Source organism: Corythoichthys intestinalis, chromosome 5, assembly GCF_030265065.1.
Source record: "Corythoichthys intestinalis isolate RoL2023-P3 chromosome 5, ASM3026506v1, whole genome shotgun sequence".
Classification (NCBI taxonomy): Eukaryota; Metazoa; Chordata; class Actinopteri; order Syngnathiformes; family Syngnathidae; genus Corythoichthys; species Corythoichthys intestinalis.
In genome coordinates this window covers 31,207,681-31,227,299 of record NC_080399.1, presented here as the reverse complement: position 1 = coordinate 31,227,299, position 19,619 = coordinate 31,207,681, and the positions used below count along the sequence as shown (strand labels likewise).

The following is a 19,619-nucleotide window of genomic DNA, read 5'->3' as shown; positions in this document are numbered from 1 at the left end:
CGGGAGCCGAAGGGCCTTGCTCCGGTGAAAATGGCTGAGAGTGAATAAGTGGAATGTAGTTAAAAAAAAAATTATTTTTTTCATGGGCAAGATTCCAACTGAAACGATTTGTTGTCATTTAATTTAAAGCGAGAACTTCATATAAAAATAAATAAATAAATAAAATGTAAAAAGGTCCCTCATATATCCAGGATGATTTTAATTACTTGTTAAATGATGGAATGTTTGGAATCTGTCAAGAAATGTTAAAGAGGAGATAACCTCCTCTAAAAATGAAAATCTAGAATTATCTTGAGTAAATACACAAAATTTTTACTTAACAATAGCGTATTTTCTATTGTTTAATAGCGATTTCATCACATTTGCGCTCTCCTCCTTCCTGGTTACCCCAAACGTCAGGTGTGACGTCACTGTCGTTTGTAATCAGTCACGTGTCACGCTCAGGTTTGGATAAAGCGCCGCTCAGGAATACGAACGCCGAAGCGAGGCGTCCATAAACCCGCTGTGAATTAGTCTCCTCTTTTCAAAATGATTTTTTACGTTCATACTTGAATATTCGAAGAGAAAAACAGCAGAATAAAAAGAACAGCATCCTTTGTCGTCGACAGACATCGCGCTTAAGGATTTTTCTGGTCTCATTATCATCCGCTCGCCTTGAAACGTGAGTACAGTGCGTTATTTATATGAAACGAATACGACGCGGCTTTCTGCTTTGAATGTTATGTTTGTTAATATTTTGTTCCTTGTTTTTATCCATACAAAAACAATCACGGTGTACTATTACGACTATCTTTGGTTACGGCCCTTCTATTGCATAAACGGACATCAGTGTTTCGGCGTGTTGTTGTTCGCTTGTGTACTGAGTGCACTCGTTGGTGCTGATGGGAGGCGTAGGAGAGCTCGTTTCATTTCATCCAGCGTAGAGATGCTCCCTAAGATGGACACTCTGGGCGTGAAAACCTCTTGTAGTGTTGTGCTTTTGCCTGCTCTTTGCATTTGAGCTTCTAATCCGAATCATTTCGTCTCCAGTTCAGCGTTGGAGCACCATTTTAAATGAAAAACTGTGTTTTGGCCACACTAACGAAAAGGGTTGGGTTGGTGGCTTAAGAGAGAACAGATGTCAAGTGAAATGTGGTGTTTTCCAGCTCCTCCTCCTCCTTCTCCCCCCATTTGCTGCCAGCAGGCCCTGAACTCCAAACAGTCCCCTCAACACCATCACAACACTACAGCGATGCGTTGAGGGAAAGGCTTTCATATTTGAATGTTCTTCACTCATTTGCAGGCTCTGATGGAGATAAATGTCCAATCCATCTCAAGTGGATTGAGTTCAAAAGGATTGGACATCTGTTGCAGTCAGTGGAAATAAAACATGGCCATTCACTGCCAGCCCTCCCAGTTAAAACTGATAAGATGTGCATCTCTATCAATGGCACTAAAGGAGTTAAAATAATATACAAAATGCAATTCTTACTTTTGGGTCATGATGAGGGTGTGCCAACTAAATTGTTACAGGCGACGGAATTGCGAGTGAGGAGTGTGAGGAGACAAGTTGCAGGCAGTGTGGCAGGCGCAACTAAGACATGTTTTAACTAAAATTAACCAAGTAACAAGAAACTCAGGAAATGACACGTAATAATGAAATGAATCATAGAATGGAAGCATGAGCAATGAATTGTAAAAAACGGAAGACATCAGGGGACAAGATACTAACAAAGTGACGGGACCCTGTGGAACATGTGGGGACAAGAGACTAGTGCTGCAACGATTAATCGATTAGCTTGAGTATTCGATTAGAAAAAAATATTCGAATTGAATTTTGTTGCTTCGAGTATTTGTTTAATTAAAGTGGCATTGTAATGGTTTATTTTGAAAGTGATGGCATCTAGTTTTATTGATTAGGGTGGATACACTGCCCTCTGGTCTGCCTCTTTTCACATGGTTGAATCCAACTGCTCCCTGTTAAGACCAACGTAAGCTAAGTTTTTGTTTGAGCTATGTTTTTTAATGCATTCAGAATTGAGTTCATAGGTATATTTAGCCGTTTTTATGTGGGAATATGTGTCTAGACCATTTGTTAAAAGCATTGTAAAAAAAAAAACAGAAAAAAAACCTTTGCATTTTATAGCATTTAAGCTAGTGGACTTTTTATATGTAAGTTAGCCAATTGTTCTTTCGTTGAACATTGATCCTCATTTAAAAAAAAATATATATATATATACACCGTTTGAGGCTCAGGTATTTTAATTTTTCATGTTCCTTATCCGATTACTCGATTATTCGAACTAACCAGTCCATCAATTAATCGACTACTAAAATATGCGATAGCTGCAGCCCTACAAGACACCATTATTGGGCATGAGTTACGTTCACGTGAAATAATACCATACTTAAGGTTAGGTTAGCAGCACCCTAGGACTCACAAAGCAATGTTTCTCATTTTAAAATAACCACTTACTAGTACCATTATACATTAATAACTACTTATTAATGCACTAATGTACATGTGAATTAATGTTATGTATTATATATACTATATTTTATAACCTAACCTTAAGTAAGGTATTATTTCACGTGAACGTACCTCATAAGTGTTACTTATTAACCATTACTGAATGCTTTTTGGACCCTTATTGTAAAGCAGGGGTGGGCAAACTATTCCACAAAGGGCCGCAGTGGGTGCGGGTTTTTGTTGCAACCCATTAAGAGGACACCTTTTCACCAATCTGCTGTTTTGTAAGTGCAATCAGTCGATTGCAGTCAGGTGCTTCTCATTTCTGCTGAAACCGCATTGGTTAAACTATCTGTGCTGGGTCAGTTGGAACAAAGACCAGGACCCACTGCGGCCCTCGGGGACCGGTTTGCCCACCCCTGTTGTAAAGTGTAACACATGTGTCCCTTAACTAAGAAATTATAAATGCCTAAGTTAACAAACCCTAACCCTAGATAGGCCTTTTTTTTTTTTAACTTTACCAAACTATTAGTTACGGTCTGGTTATGCATTCACTAATGTTATTTACCGTACTTTTCAGACTATAAGTCGCACTTAAGTATAAGTCGCACCAGCCATAAAATGTCCAACAAGAGGAAAAAAACGTATGTCGCACCGGAGTATAACTTGTGTTTTGGGGGGAAATTCACTTGATAAAATCCGACACATAGAACAGATATATCATCTTGAAAGACAATTTAAAATAAAAATACAATAGAGAACAACATGCTGAATAAGTGTACTGTATGATAATGTTACATGATGCATGAACAACGAAATGCGAACGTGGCCGGTACAGTATATTAACGTAACATAGCTAATTAGAGTTATTCAGATAACTATAGCATAAAGAACATGCTAACAAGTTTACCAAATCATCAGTGTCACTCCAAAACACCAAAATAACATGTGGAATGATGTAATAATGTGTTAATAATTTCTCACATAAATCGCTCCAGGGTATAAGTCGCACCTTCAACCAAACTATGAAAAAAACTGCGACTTATAGTCCGAAAAATACGGTAATATATTACTAAATGTTAAATAAGGGATTATATGAATTATTGTAATGTTACTTAAACATTAGTTATTGTCTTAAAATGCATTAACTTAATGCATTAACTCATGTTAATTAATATATTAATAAATGTTAGATAAGGGATTAAATGAATTATTGTCATGTTACTTAAACATTAGTTATTGTCTAAAAATGCAATAAACTAATGTTAATTAAGGGACTCTTATTGTAAAGTGTTACCAAGTTTTTAAGTATATATCGAGTAGAACATAATATTTAATCAGACAATGATTTAAATTAAAAAAAAAAAAGAAATATGTGAATGTAAAGTAAAATAAATTAAGGGCCATTCAGGAGCCCCTATGGTCCTGAGGCCCGGTACAACGTACCATGTTGCCGCCATTCCCCCCACCCCCCCACCCCACCCCGCCCCGTCGAAGGTCTTGTTTTGACAAGTTTGAGTGCCTTAAAGGAAGCTGATTGGTTGAAACACAACTTGCAAGGCTGACAAAAGTTGGAACTTAATTACTAATCAGAAGGATGGGAAACACAGGGAAACACAGGAAAGGAACAATCTAATCAATAATTAATTTAAGTGTATTTACATCTAAATCAACAGTGAAAGTGGAATTACAACACAAGAATGTGCTTTCCACTTTTCTGAAGAGCTTTAATTTGACTAGTGGCTGCTCGGTTGTTCAATGATCAGGTTTTTAGTTCCCTTATTTCATTTGCAAGAAGCATAAAAGGCTAAGAGTGTTGTATATTCATTTGGAATCTGGTGAGATCATTGTGAATATGAAGTCCAAAGAGCTGTCACTCTTCAGTGAAAAAAGCCACAATTAGCCTTAGAAATCAAAACAAATCCATCAGGGAGACAGCAAAAACATTAGGTGTACTAAGTCAACAGTTTGGTACATTTAAAAAAAAAAAAAAAGAAAAAAGAAAAAAAAAAGAAAAAGCGTAATGCAAACCATTGGGGAGTCTCAAAAACAGAAAGACCCGATTAGAATTTGCCAAGAAACATCTGAAAGAGCCTGTTCTGTTCTAGAACAACATCTTATGAATGAATAAGACAAAGATCAACTCGTACAAATTGGCGGAAAGAGAGCAACTATGAAGGGAAGGAACTGCTCAAGATCCAAAGCACACCACCTCATCAGTGAAGCACAATGGTGGTAGTGCAGCAATGTTGGCATGTCTTGCTGCCAAAGGAGCTAGATCGCTTGTATTTATTGATGTGACTTCTGACAGGACAATCTGACTTTGGACGAGAGACAAGCATTCACATTTACATTCAAGCCTAATGCCAATTTAGAGATGGGCAATCATCGTCACTGCGTGGAAACTAAACCCCAATCAGGAGCGTGAACCATGACAGTGACATCTGTAATTGTAGTTCTGCCTAATCAGCAGATCTTTTGTAAAACTAAAACCGCGACATACTCAGAAATCAACCATTTTATAAAAATTTCAGACAAAATGAGACAAAACCCTGCCTTTTATTAACCCTTGTAATTAAAAAAAAAAAAAAAAAAGTATGACAAATTCTTCTTTCATTTTCCAAGCCGCTTATACTCACGAGGGTTGCGGGGGTGCTGGAGCCTATCCCAGATAACTATGGGCAATAGGCAGGATACATCCTGAATCGATTGCCAGCCAATCGCAGGGCATAAGGAGACGAACAACCACTCTCGTGTACACTCATCATGACCAGTCAATATATATGAAAAGTAACAAGTCAAGAGTTATACAGTCACTATCCTCACGTCTTGCTCCAAATGTATAAAACTAGAATCCATTTTCTACAGCAAAGGGAAGGATGCTACAAATGAATTTAGAACTATTTACACGAAAAAAGTAATTATTACACCATGGAACTATCATAGTGGGTTAAGACTTTCATTGAAAATGCTGTACTGTATGTTGCGAGTTTTGCTTCCTCTTTGTGGGTAGAGTTGAACCTTTGGGAACAGGATGTCTCAAGTGGTATTACCAACTTTGACTCATCAACAACAACAATAACGGATGAGATTAAAGGAAGTTAGCTTGTTGAAGGAAATCCGCTCAAGTACAACAAAAACGCTAAATGAAAAATGAGCAATGGCTTTGTTCCGGTCACACATGGATTTGACATGGCAACCCTACTTTGCTTTGTGCTACAAAACAGAGCAGCACACAGAAATGCTAGTCACAATAGAATGGGTTAACCTTAACCTTAAGGATACATGCACCCTCAAAAACTCTTATTTAACAGAAGTGTGTGCTTGAATAGATGCAGGTAATCTGTAACTGAAGCATAACGTTTGAAGTCAAGTGGACTCCTCTGACATCATCGCTTCTACTTGAACACCATCTGTCCAAGGCGTGCTGATAAATCTGTGAAGCATTAAGATGCCGCAACCTCCACACTTGATTTATTTCCGCCGGCTACCTTCCTCACACATCTCCCCAAGGCTGTCATTCTCTTATTATCTGCTCATTTAATGCCCCTAAATCAGTTTCTGCTCAAGTTTTGATTGAATCCTGCTTAGTTATTGCCTGACAGTATGGTTGTCGAGTTGTTAGCATCGAGCTGCCTCGTATTTTTGAGCTTCAAATCTCTGCTTCAGCCTTCCTGTTTGGACCTAGCGAGTTCTGCTGTGCTTAATTTTTCTCATGCTTCCTCTACCTTTTTCGAAAACGTGTTAGGTCTGCTTAAGACAAATGTCCATTGTACTTTTGTAACAATAGCAATTGCTTGGTTGACATCCATCAGTACCCCAAGAAAGATTATTTTTCCAACCATCACATGGCACAGATTGCTTTATTTTCTCAAGCTGCACACAAGCAATGAGCAGAATGTAAATGTGGTTAGGGGCAAAGCGCTGTACAGTAATTCTTTCTTGCTGAATCATAATGGTTAACCAGTGAAACATCTCAACACCCACGAGGACCCTGAAAAAACACTTTACATATGAACATATTCCAATTTTTAAATTTTATTATTTATTTTTTTATCCGATTTTTTTAAACAATTTATTTGTATTATACTGCTGCAAATAAGTATTTGAACACCTGTGAAAATCAATGTTAATGTGTGGTACAGTAGCCTTTGATTACAATTACATAGGTCAAATGTTTCCTGCAACTTTTCACCAGGTTTGCACAGACTGCAGCAGGGATTTTTCACCACTGCTCCTCACAGATCTTCTGTAGATCAATCAGGTTTCTGGGATGTCATTGAGAAACACAGAGTTTGAGCTTCTTCCAAAGATTTTCTATTAGGTTTGGGTCTGGAGACTGGCTAGGGCACCCCAGAATCTTGATATGTTTTTTACGAAGCCATTCTTTGGTAATTCTGGCTGCCTGCTTCAGGCCATTGTCATGTTGGAAAAACCCAGTCATGACCTATTTTCAATGCTTTAACTGAGGAAAGGGGGTTATTCCCCAAACTCTCACAGTACATGGCCCTGGTCATCCTCTCCTTAATACTATGTAGTCGTCCAGTCCCATGTGCAGAAAAACAACCAGCATGATGCTACTATCCCGTGCTTCACAGTAGGGATGGTGTTCTTGGAATGGTACTTATCATTCTTCTTCCACCAAACACTATGAGTGGAATTAAGACCAAAAAGTACCATTTTAATCTCGTATGACCACCTGACTTTCTCCCATGACTCCACTGGATCATCCAAATTGTCATTAGCAAACTTAAAACAGGCCAGGACATGTGCTGGTTTTAGCAGGGGAACCTTCCGTTCCATTAATGATTTATAACCATGACGTCTTAGTGTATTACCAACAGTAACCTTGGAAATGGTTGTCCCAGCTCCTTTCAGGTCATTGACCAGCTCCTCCTGTGTAGGTCTTGGCTGATTCCTCACCATTCTTAGGATCATTGAGACCCTACGAGGTAGATCTTGCATGGAGCCCCAATCCGAGGGAGATTGACATGCATGTTTGGCTTCTTCTATTTTCTAATAATTGCTCCAACGGTGGATCTTATATCACCAAGCTGCTTGGCAATTGCCCCGTAACCCTTTCCAGTCTTGTAGAGGTCTACAGTTCTGTCTCTGAACAGCTCTTTGGTCTTGACCACATTAGCAATTGGAGTGTTTCTGATTGTATGGGGTGGACAGGTGTTTATATGCAGCTAACCGCCTCAAAAAGGTCAAAAGGTCAGACTCATAAAGTCTACCTCCACTTATTCATTGGACTTTTTAAAGGCGACGAACAGGTCTTTGAGGCTCACAAATCTAGCTAATAGACAGGTGTTCAAATACTTATTTGCAGCAGTATAATACAAATAAATTGTTAAAAAATCATACATTCGGGTTTCTGGATTTTTTTTTCTTTAGATTGTCTCTCACAATGGACAAGCACCTACCATGAAAATTTCAAACCCGCCCATCATTTCTAAGTGGGAGAACTGACAAAATTGCAGGGTGTTCAAATACTTATTTTCCTCACAGTATGAGAATACAGTATTTAACTCCCTCCCCCTTTTTTTGTGAGAAAATGTAGAAAGAAATTAATACACATTAAACAAGACAATACTTACTTTTAACTCATTGCCTGCCATTGTGAACGATAGATGTCCAATTTATTTATATATAAGTGCTATATATATAAGTGCTATTGGCGCGCAAGACGTCCAATCCATTTTGACTGGGAGGGATGGCACCTCTCCCAGTCGAAATGGATTGGAAACCTAGTGTCGTCAATGGCAGCCAATGAGAAAGCAAAATATTGATTGCAGGTTAACCGTCAATTCTTCAAAGCTGAACTGCGTCTACGTTTGACTAGCTTTAAAAAGTGTCAATAAAGGATGGTTTGATGCTCCCACCACAACGTATGGGCGATATCAGTTCATCAGTCCACTAGTGAGTGCGATGAGCGTGCTTAGAGAAATAAAACAGGCACTTAGCGCTGCGGGCTAAAGCTTCATGCTTTGTGATAACATAACAGGCTCGCTTTTTCACACAACACATTTGAGAGTGTCCAAATGTGCCCTCCTTAAAACCTACCAAAAAAGTTATCCTGCTTATCGCCCTCAAGCAAAGTTGCTTCCCTTGTCCATTTTGTTCTGTACAAAAAGCATATGTTTTGTGTTACATAATCAGTCACGGCAGAGAGTAAGGTCACCAGTCTCAAGGTTTCCTCATATTTCTGAAATATGGAGATTTTGCAAAAAAAAAAAAAAAAAAGAGAGCAAAATTGTTTCCAGATGCTCTCATTGTAGTCATGTTACTCTCCAAGTAAGGTATAAACTTGTTATATAGGTTATGTCTACATTTCTCATAGTGCTGCAGTGACTTTTTAATGCATCCATTGAACTTTTACATTATGCTCTGCAACACACTGAAATGCGACTTCACTTTCCTCGTTTTTATCCTGCGCCCAACCAAGTGATTAAAATTCACAGAGGCTCTCTTCCTTCCTTCTCTTCTCTCAATTCCAGTCTAGAATTCGGGAATGGGAAATGATGGAGGATAAAGCGCCCCGTGTCGCCGACTACTTTGTGGTCGCAGGCCTCACAGACTCGTCCAAGCTTTTGGAGGAGGACCTGCACTTTGATGATACCGCTCCAAAATCCATCAAACCCAAAGCGCCTATAACCGACGTCGCCGTAGTGATCCGCTCCCTAGGCGAAGAGGTACCCCCCGGCTTCACCTGTGTGGAAAGCACTCCCTCGGGCCTGTCGGCGGAGCTCAATGGAGCAAGCCTCAGGGGGCCGCAGATTTTCCTGTGCTTCAAACGAGGTCGAGATAAGCCTCCACTGACAGATCTTGGGTAAGCACTAATCCTCTGTCGCTGACCCTTTCCCCACCAGCGTCACTAATCACTTCTTGCCTTGGGTCACATTAATCTGCTTTTAAATACATCTGAATTGCACTCAATGGATAAATGTATGTAGATATCTCATCATTGAAACCCATTTCTGATCTGAAATGCTGATACTTTTTGCCTCTTTAATATGGCACTCATTCTGTGAATACGGTATATAACGTATACCTGGGTTGGCAGTGAATGAGTTGATAGTAAATATTCTGTTATCTATCAAACCTGCATCTAGATAGGTTTATAATATTACAATGAAGTGATGAAATTTTGGTGTTATGAGGTCAGAGGTCAGCAAAAGAATGTCACGATAGTTCGATAAATAGGCTAATCCGTGAATTAAAATTTTGAGGGTAGGTCATGTGATGAGAAGAAAAAGTGATGACATTTCGGGCATGAATGGAGTGCCCACTCTACCAAATATGTTGATGCTTTGAATTTTGCTGCTTCGGTGGAAGTCCAGTCTCTTAGTGCTCTAATTTTTCAATTAGTTTTTTTTTTTTTTTTTTTAAGTTAAAAAGGAGAGGAATGATTTTTGTTTTTTGATTTTTTTTTTTGTGATTTTTTTTTTTTTTAAAGTGAATATTTTTTTAATGTTTAAATTAACCATAGTATAGCCTAGTTTAGAGTGCAGGTTCTCCAATTTTTCGTGACAAGCCTGAAATCCTCATTTTTTTCAGGGTTTTGTATGAGTGGAAAGAAAAGCTGAAGCCAGGATGTCACATCGTCCAGACCACACCCTCAGGTCGCCCCGCCAACATAAGCAGTTCGTCATCTCAGCGTATCTACATCACGTACCGCCGCGCTCCAAAGAGCCAACCCCACACTTCGTTGGCTGTCACCGATGTCTGCATCATCGTGCCTGGCAAGGGGGAGGTGCCTCCCCACACATTTTGCAAGGTGGACAGGAACCTCAATAGCAGCATGGTGGGGATATAAATCTTGAATGTTGTTCATAAAAATGAAAACCTCTCATTGACCTAATTGTGTCTTCTATCATCTTCAGTGGGGATCATCTGTTTACCTGTGTTATAAGAAATCTCTGGCAAAATCAAACACTATTGCATGCAAAGCAGGTACAATGAAACCATCTGTTTCTATATAAATCTGGACTCTTATAAGCCAGTACGCATGCATTAGAGTTCTAAATGTCAATGTATTCGTTACAGGTCTGCTGTGCAGGTACCCTGAAGAGGACTATGAGTCCTTTCCACTGCCTGAATCCGTGCCTATGTTCTGTCTACCCATGGGGGCAACGATTGAGTGCTGGCCTGCGCACACCAAACACGCCCTTCCCGTTTTTTCCACATTTGTCCTCACGGGAGCTTCAGGAGAAAAGGTAACACGCAACACGCGACAGTCATTTTCTCACTGACTTCTGACATGAATGTTCTAGTTTCACTCACTGCCATTGATGGAAATAGACTGTGGCAGTGAATGATCATGTTTCAGTGCCATTGACAGCCAATCAATTTTAGTGATCAGTTACTTCCGGCAACTCCCCGTTATTATTGGATTGGATGTCTATCACCGTCAATGACAGTGAATTTGTTAACAAACCGCGGTACTCTTCATTGGCCCAATTTTATATAGGACTGGGTGATTGCTAGCCGACATGAATGCAAAACAGCTTAGTTCTTAATTAAAGTGCTGTAAAATTCTGGATCATGGTCGTATTTCATGGTATTAGGACACCTGGGAACTGTTTCAAATTGTGAGAAACCGCATGATGTCTACTTTAATCATACATTTAACACTGTAGTATCCCACAGGGATTAGTTTGTTCGTGAAGTAGAATTTCCAAGAATAACACACAATCCTGACAATGTCTCAGCTCTGACTGGATTCCAAAATGGTCTAAGGGCTATGTTTGGAATACTAAACGAGTGTTTTGACTTTGAGAGCAATGCGGCATAAAAGGAAAATTTGCAGCTCATCTTGTGAATAATGGATACCTCATTGCTAAACGCCTCAGTGCTCTCTCTTTCTTGTCTGGTACCACCATTCTACATGCTGCAGGGCTCCCAGGTACCTCATGCCTTGAAAAATTTCTAATTTATTTGTGAGGAAGGACAAAGCACAAGGTGCCAAAGTGTTTGTTTGATGTCTCTTGTTGAACCTTTTTGATGCTTGCAGAATAAAGAGTCTTTACTAACATTACTTTTGTTCCTTTGTTGAAGTTTGCACCAGAAAGCTGTAAACTTTGTGACTGATATGTTGATGTGTTGGTATTAAGGTGTATGGAGCAGCGATTCAATTCTACGAGCCTTACTCAGAGGAGAACCTGTCTGAGCGTCAGCTGTCACAACTCGGCTTGCTTAGCTCTGATCTTGGACCAGGCGGAACCAGGAGTGTTTACAGCAACAAAAGCATCTGTCTCCTCTCCCACTGGCCATTCTTTCAGTCATTCAGGAGTTTCCTCACCTTTCTCTACCGTTACTCCATTTCTGGACCGCACGCACTGCCGATTGAAAAGTAAGCCATGATTAAATATATTACTCCTGGGGAAAATAATTGCCTTGGGTCTAATGCTGGAATTTTGTCTGTACAGGCATATCTCTCACTTCATGCAAAATGTGCCATTCCCTTCCACCCAGAGGCCACGCATACTTGTACAGGTCAGAAAAAGTGGTGAATATTTTAAAGTTAAAAAAAAAAAAAAAAAAGGTCTTTAAATTTCACACAGTAAAGAACTCTACAATTGAATAATACATTGTTAAATATTTGTGCGTCTTCTGAAATTAGCTTTAAGCATGTATTTAGAAACTAATCACTTTCAGTTAGTAAACTAATATTTTTATTTTTTCTGAAGCTTTCTCCGCATGACAGCCTGATACTGAGCCAGCCTGTGTCCTCTCCACTGCCTCTCAGGTGAGACATAGATTAACAATGATCTCATGATAAGAGAAGAGAATAGACTTTGTCATTTATATACCCAATTGCAGGGGTGCCCAAGTCCGGTCCCTGAGAGCCCCTATCCAGCTTGTTTTCCATGTCTCTCTCCTCCAGTACACCTGAATCAAATGATCAGGATTGTTATCAGGCTCCTGCAGAGCTTGCTGACTAGCTGATCATTTGATTCAGGTGTGTTAAAGGATGAAGACATGGAAAACAAGCTGGATAGGGCCTCTCGAGGACCGGACTCGGGCACCATTGCCCTGGTACAACTGCCCTTGTTTTACTGTGTGTGTTCTTTTCCCCCCTGAAGTGGTGGAAGTCTCTCCACATTACTCTTGAATCTGGGCCCAAAAAATGCAGCCACACTGCTGGTGTTGGCCGTCACAGAGCACAAAATTCTGGTTCATTCCCTGCGGCCTGCTGTACTCACTAGTGTTACAGAGGCACTTGTGTCCGTAAGTGTTTAGTCTTTTCCTCCGAGCATATGGAAAATTCAGAAATGATAAAACTACTCTAATGTCTCTGAATACCTAATGGAAATCTTTCTTTCAGATGATATTCCCCTTTCACTGGCCATGTCCGTACATCCCTCTGTGCCCACTGGCTCTTGCGGGTGTACTCAGTGCCCCATGTCCTTTCATTGTGGGTGTGGATTCTCGATACTTTGACTTGTACGTGCCACCGGCTGACATCAGCTGTGTGGACTTGGATACCAACACCATTTCCCAGTGAGTGACTTTCTGACATAACTTCAGCAAAAGAGTGATTTAAGAAGCAGTATTTTAAGGCCCAGTCAATCCCCTGAACTGAACCCAATAGAGCACTCAAAGTTTGGAGTATATTGAATTTTCTACATAGAGCAGTGTATTGCTTGTATTTCTGCCAGCCCTCAGGTAAAATAATGTATGTCTATTGCTGTCAATGGCAGTGAATGGGTTAAGACCGGAATTTCTGTTTCATTCTGGGGTTATCAGCAATTCCCCCATTATGTAATACATGCTGGAATTTGAAATATCCTGATACTAAATCACCGTTACGTACCGCTGATCTTCAAAGGTTGTCTCATCGAGCGATTAATTTGTCAGTCCTGATCCGACAGCATCTGCCTCCCTCTTTAGTATCTTTTGGAAACCTGTCCTCCCTCTGTAATAGAAACCATGCTGTGTGCTTGCAGGAAAGAAGACAAGAAGGCTTTAACATGGAAAATATTGCCCGGGAGAGCCTGCAAACATCTTTTGAATTCCCTCAATAAACTCTATCAGCAGCTCAAGGAGGGTGAGTCAAGGCCAATATCCGGTTTCATGAATAATTTAGTTGCCGAGTCAGCTTGTACAGTGAATTTTACAAGAAGTCACCAAATATAGTGGGTAATTTGAGTGCCTCCCAGGAGGATACTTTAATGTGCCCACTTCTGTTGTCCCTACTTAATTAATCACATCGAGTCATTCCTATGCACGCTGGGTGTCTTTACTTAACTTTCCACACGTCACACGGCTATTTTGCAATGTCTGCCGTGGTTTAGCTGGGGAAAGAGAAATTCTTTCTAACGTCACTTCCTTGATTTGTGCGAGTTTGTCTTATCGCACAAAACTAAATAACAGGAACTTAAGAATTGTTAAATTTAATAACTTAACAATGAAAAAATATATTCAGACACATTGCTAAAAAATTAATATTTTTTTCTTTTTAGAAAAAAACACATTGCTGCCATTTACGGCGATAGACGTCTATAAATTTTGAGCTCAGACGGGCCAGCCTTCAATTCCAGCGAAAGAGTTAACGAAAACCTTGCCCTCAGATCTGTGAATGAAAACATCTGGCGTGTCACATTACATAAAGGGTCGCTTTTAAGCGCTTAATCTCAACTGCATCTTAGAATCTTAAAATAGACTGTAGTTTTGGTAACTGAAATGACAACATCTTCTGTTGCCTTCTCTTAGGTGGTCACTTAAGCCACGAAGATGTGCAGATGGACCACGCAGTGGTTGACAGTGAGCTCAACGGTGGGAAGAGTCTCCAAACTCTGGAGCTGGAGATTCAAGAAGCCTTTCTGCGCTTCATGGCGGCCATCCTCCGAGGTTATCGCTCATACTTGCAGCCCATAACCCAGGCCCCCTCTGAAAAGACCACCGATGTCAGCTCCCTTTTTGACATTCAAGGTTGGCTACAAAATGATTTTTGCATGCTTTACGTTGTGATTCTGGCTTCAGAAAAAGTACTAAATGTCAGTACAGAGTAAGACAATATCATGACTCATTGCTGTACATGTACATGTGATCTCTTATGCAAGCAGAGAACTTGCTTAAGCGCCAGTTCTGATAAATGACACATTTTATCAACAAAGCAGCCTGATGAATGAGGGTCCGGGCGAATAAATTTCATCATGTCATTCGTGTTCTTATATAACATCTTTTTGTACTCTCATTTTGCCTTTAGGCTTCTTGAAAAGCAGAGACCGCTCACATCAGAGATTTTACTCACTCATGACCAAAACCCAAATGTTCAGCCGCTTCATTGAGGAATGCTCCTTTGTCAGTGACAAAGATGCAAGTCTGGCTTTCTTTGACGAGTGTGCTGATAAGGTGACGGTTGCAACAAATCTTTTTAATCTCGTAAATAATGAATCATTTCTATTGGAAGGAACAAATACCCCTCTATTATTCATTGCACATCCTGCGTACACCCATTTGCTGATTTTCTTGTATTGTTGCTTGTTCTTATTCGCATTTCTGTACTTTTATTGTGTAACATGTTTTTTCTCTTTTTCTCCTCTTACTGCTGCTTTGTCATTGTCTCCACCGCATGGTAGCTCTCCACAGTTGCCAAGGTAATCACAACACTGCTTTTGTTGTTGTTGTCAAAACATATCAGAGCGTTAAAGCTGTCCCGCACTAATAGCATCATCCGCGGTCTCCTATGTTGACCTTAAAGCGTGGTTTATATGTGTGTTGAGAGGTTGAGAAGGGTGTGTGCATTAGCTGCTTGTTTGTGTCAGCATATATGCATTATTGAACAAGTACAAAGATTATCCCATTGGCTGCCAATTGATGGCAATAGGGTTGGAGCATAATTGCAATGTCCAAGCCATTTTAACTTGGAGGGTAATCAGTGATCATTCAGTGGATTTGACATTTATCTCCATTAAACTCTCTGAACGCCTTCATGAGTCAAGTTTCAAAAGAGGATGTCTAAACAATTGTTCTTTTCAAAATTAAGTTTTATAGGGCTAGTGACTATATTTGGTAATGAAAAAAAACATAAACAAACAGTTAGCCTCCACATCTGTGGACATCACATTTTGGGCCATGTAGGCCGCAATATTAATATTTGGTATACAAGTCTGGCCTTGCCTGGTATACCAGACTCACCGCTGTTCCAGCGATTGAGTCTGGCGACCGTCCGGCGGATCAAATTCCGAGGGCGGAGCAAGCCACAGCAAACAGACAGCGGAGTGGACCAATCAGCGACTGGCAGACGTGACGTTGTTAAAGCGACAACTAATTAGCGTGAGCGGAGAATGGAGAAGTTTATTCAACATGGCTAGCGCGAGCCATGTTGACTGTTGTCAATGACTTGTTTCGATGTGTTTTTGGTCATTTAAAACTGGTTTTACCGCGGATTGGAACATATTCTCTGCTCTCCCGTTCGCCATCTGTGTTGTTGTAGAGACGACTTTTGACGCGCAAGAGTGACGTTACTCGTTACGAACACGTCACACAAAAAAACGAATCTGACTGGACGGTTGATTTTGTACCTTGCTCGAGAGACCGTTAATGGGCTGGGTCCCAGACTATTTCTCACAGTGTTTGAAAAATACAGGGAGAATAGTCTGGCTGTGCCAGGCAAAGTCTGGCCTACATGACTCAAAATGTCTACATATGTGGAATCAAGGTCTAAATCATAATTATTATTTTGTTTACTTTTTACATTCACTGTTGCATGAGTTTGTATAGGATCATTAAAAAATATATATCACTGATTTAAAATCTATCAGGCTCCTAGAAAATAAATAAATAAAATCCTATACTGTATATTGAAAAACAATACACTGTACATACTTGTGACTTCCGAGTCGGGAGTCCCGACCCCCGAAAATGTGGGGTAGCTTACATTCTGTATAAAATCCTTTACTGTATATTGAAAAACAATACACTGTACATACTTGTGACTTCCGAGTCGGGAGTCCCGACCCCCGGAAATGTGGGGTAGCTTACATTCTGTTTTGTGTATGAGTATTCATTTGAAGCAACTTTGTACATGTTTGGAAAGACCAAAAACAAAACATCCCCTTTGCGAGAGAGAGAAAAAAAGATTGCGTTTGCAAACTATTGAAATTAGGAAATCACACTCCTTTGCTGCGTGGGTCGCTCTATGAATGGTCTCTGCGGTTATTATTGAGAAATGGAAGCATTGATTCATTCATCGTCAACTACCTCTTGCTGATGTTGACGACGCCATGTGCGGTTGAGAAAGACCTTTGGGATGTAAGAGGAAGGCAACAAGCGGAAGAAACAAAAGAGCAGAATCGAAACAAGGCTAGAGCGGGTCAGAGAAAGTCGCCGTTCTGAATCATCCACTCGACCAAGTGGAAAAAAGCCTTTGACACAGTACCAGCCAGGAGCTATTCAGCTTCCTTAATATTCCTAATTTGGTGAAGCCCTAGCTATCCCACTCAAATAAACCAAGTGGCTGCATTTTCTGAACACCCGCACAGTCCTATCACCACATGACACAAAGGAACACTGCAGATGCAAAAGCACTGTGGATTTGTAATCTAATCTTGACTGCCAATACCATTTATGTTAAATGTACATCAGAGTCTCTTAAGTCTGGCAGCACAAATGCCTCACGCTTTACGGTGTAGAAGTGGTTAGTCATGTTCTTCATCTTGTTCTTGTTGTAGATTGATAGTGAAAAGCCAGACGACGCCAGACTAATCGAACTGGACGAATCGCATCGGAGTGAGCACACGGTTTACGTCAACCCTCCAGAGCTGCCTCTGCTGCCAGGAGGGGAAGAACATCCTCTTTGCTACAGGTACTGTTACCTTTCTGTCATTATTTTGACTATATATTAATTATAAAAAATATAAGTATTCATTGTAAGTTTTTGATTACTCAAGGCCAAAAGTTACACTGTAATTCTTGTGTGTTTCCAGCTATTCTGGGTTTCCAGTGCTAAACTCTGAACTTCTGAAACCACTTGAGGGACCAAATCCTCCATCAGGAGGCACAGCTTCACGTCACTGCAGCCCAGCCAGCCCGACAGCTATCTTTCGACGTTCCAAACAGGTCTTTACTTGTGCTGCCTCTCATGAATGTTTATAAAAACATCACCAAATGCAAATTCAGCCCTGTGTAATTTTTTTTTTCTATTTTCAGGAGATTAAATTCGCTCAGAGGATGGCGCGAACTTATTCGTCTATGCCTCAGATGTGGTCCAAGTGTCTGCTGCGTCACTGTTTTGGCCTCTGGTTCATCTGCCTGCCTGGTTTTGTCGATTCGTGTCCCTCTAAAGTGCGAGCACTACGCACAGCTTATGATGTGCTGAGGAGGATGCAAGACAAGAAGCTGCAGGCTCCCGATGAGGTAGCTAACGCCCACACTATTCTCTGCCTACAGTCTTTTTTTTTTAATAGTGGTTTTCGAGTACATATTCTGTCAAATGGAAATTTGTTTTTGCTCAAGGTGTGTTATCGTGTATTGCTGCAACTGTGTGGTCAGTACAGCCAGCCAGTCCTGGCAGTGAAGGTGTTGTTTGAGATGAAGAAGGCTGGAATTCAACCCAATGCCATCACCTATGGTTACTACAACAAGGTTCGATTTCATGGCTAAATCCATCAAGTTCTGCAAAGTTTCGTTTCAAGCGAAAAGTGATGATCTATTTCCCGCAGGCTGTTTTGGAGAGCACATGGCCGTCCACCACCAGAGGAGGCTTCTTTTTGTGGGGGAAGCTGAGAAATGTGGTACTTGGTGTTGGACAATTCAAGAAGGCAGGGAAAAAACAAACTCCGCATCCTAACAGAGAAACACAATTGTCAGGTAAAGTGTCATTAGAGACAACATGTTGCCCCGCGGCACTCATTGCCAGTGAGATATTAGTTAAGATACAGGGTGACCCAAAAAAAAGTTTACACTCAGTTGACTGCTTGTTTAAAAGCTATTGAAACATATCTAAATAGGTTGTCATGCTTAAGTGATTCATTAAGGTCACTCAATGCAGCTGGTAATCTCTCGTCTCTACAATTTCTGTGCTTCTGCTGTAAATGAAGAAAACTTTAGCTGTACCTGAATTGCTGCGTGCCGGTCTGACACCTACTGAGATTGCAGCAAATCTGAGAATATCCAGATGTGCAGTCTACAAAGTTAAAAAGAAGCTGAAAGATACTGGAACAGCCTCACGAAAACCTGGGTCTGGAAGTGCCCGATCTGTGCGGACCAAAAAGTTGATTGACAAGGTGATATGTGGCCACCCCAGAGTCCAGATCTCAATCCCCTGGATTATAGCATATGGGCAACTGTGGAGGACAGTGCCTGTAAGAAGCCACAAACTTCTGTGGCAGCCTTGGAGAGGTCCATTGTTAGATCTTGGGAAAAGATGACCGCATCCTACATAAAGAAGACCTGTCAAGCGTTCCGCAGGCGCCTGGAGGCTGTTGTGACACTTAAGGGAGGACACATTGAAAAATAGAGTGTACTGTACATGTTCTTTACAATAATGTATAATTTGTGATTAAATTCTAATTCTAAGATGAATAAACATGGCATTTAAGTTGTATTATGGCAGTGTAAACTTTTTTGGGGTCACCCTGTAAGTAAGGTAACTAGTATAAATAAGTCTGTCAACTGTGGTTGAGTGCTAAACTACTAACAGAACTGCAATGATAAACAAATGTTGGGAAAATGTACCAAATGTGAGTTAGCAAGTTCATTTAATGAGTACTTAAGTTATCAACTTTTTGGGTTGCCGGTGATATATCCCGCACAGTACTCCCTAGCTTTCAAAATATTGTAATACTGTTTATTATGGCTCAGTAGTACCTACATATGTGTTAGGACGCTCACTCTGTTGCAGGCAGTTTTGATAAATGATACACTGGTGTTCGTACAGTTTTTGCCTTCCCATAGTTTCTAATAGAAAAAAATTTGCAATGATCATGTGGGAGCAATGTTCTCTTCTTATCTTATAACTTTCTTACACTAAATTTGTTGTTCCCTAAAACGAGTCCCATTCCAAATTCCCTTCAAATCACTCATTTTTATATTCACATTGTGTGAGACCCTTTCAGAACAATCGGGACACCATAAATCACTCTCTGGTTCATGGTTGTACAAAGTGGTAAATCTTTTTGCAGAATAATAACAGCCTCTCCCAACTTGATGCTTATAATGT

The 19,619-nt window shown here is 40.3% G+C and overlaps 1 protein-coding gene across 3 annotated transcripts in view; it reads left to right on the top strand.

The window, feature by feature from the left end:
• Nucleotides 1–421: 421 nt before the first annotated feature.
• dennd4a (DENN/MADD domain containing 4A) overlaps nucleotides 422–19,619 on the top strand; it is a 29,255-nt gene continuing 10,057 nt past the window's right edge. Inside the window, exons 1-19 of one of the 3 annotated variants that reach the window (XM_057835756.1) lie at nucleotides 422–661; nucleotides 8,950–9,281; nucleotides 10,010–10,256; nucleotides 10,336–10,405; nucleotides 10,499–10,668; nucleotides 11,566–11,804; nucleotides 11,881–11,947; nucleotides 12,142–12,200; nucleotides 12,538–12,682; nucleotides 12,780–12,955; nucleotides 13,402–13,502; nucleotides 14,168–14,386; nucleotides 14,664–14,809; nucleotides 15,037–15,054; nucleotides 17,131–17,264; nucleotides 17,386–17,518; nucleotides 17,609–17,815; nucleotides 17,915–18,043; nucleotides 18,121–18,268. In XM_057835756.1, coding sequence (XP_057691739.1) covers nucleotides 8,971–9,281; nucleotides 10,010–10,256; nucleotides 10,336–10,405; nucleotides 10,499–10,668; nucleotides 11,566–11,804; nucleotides 11,881–11,947; nucleotides 12,142–12,200; nucleotides 12,538–12,682; nucleotides 12,780–12,955; nucleotides 13,402–13,502; nucleotides 14,168–14,386; nucleotides 14,664–14,809; nucleotides 15,037–15,054; nucleotides 17,131–17,264; nucleotides 17,386–17,518; nucleotides 17,609–17,815; nucleotides 17,915–18,043; nucleotides 18,121–18,268 — 2,719 coding nt within the window. In that variant the 5' untranslated portion in view covers nucleotides 422–661; nucleotides 8,950–8,970. Of the gene's footprint in view, nucleotides 662–8,949; nucleotides 9,282–10,009; nucleotides 10,257–10,335; nucleotides 10,406–10,498; nucleotides 10,669–11,565; nucleotides 11,805–11,880; nucleotides 11,948–12,141; nucleotides 12,201–12,537; nucleotides 12,683–12,779; nucleotides 12,956–13,401; nucleotides 13,503–14,167; nucleotides 14,387–14,663; nucleotides 14,810–15,036; nucleotides 15,055–17,130; nucleotides 17,265–17,385; nucleotides 17,519–17,608; nucleotides 17,816–17,914; nucleotides 18,044–18,120; nucleotides 18,269–19,619 lie in introns of those variants that run through there. The other 2 variants (XM_057835757.1, XM_057835758.1) reach the window with 2 other exon arrangements.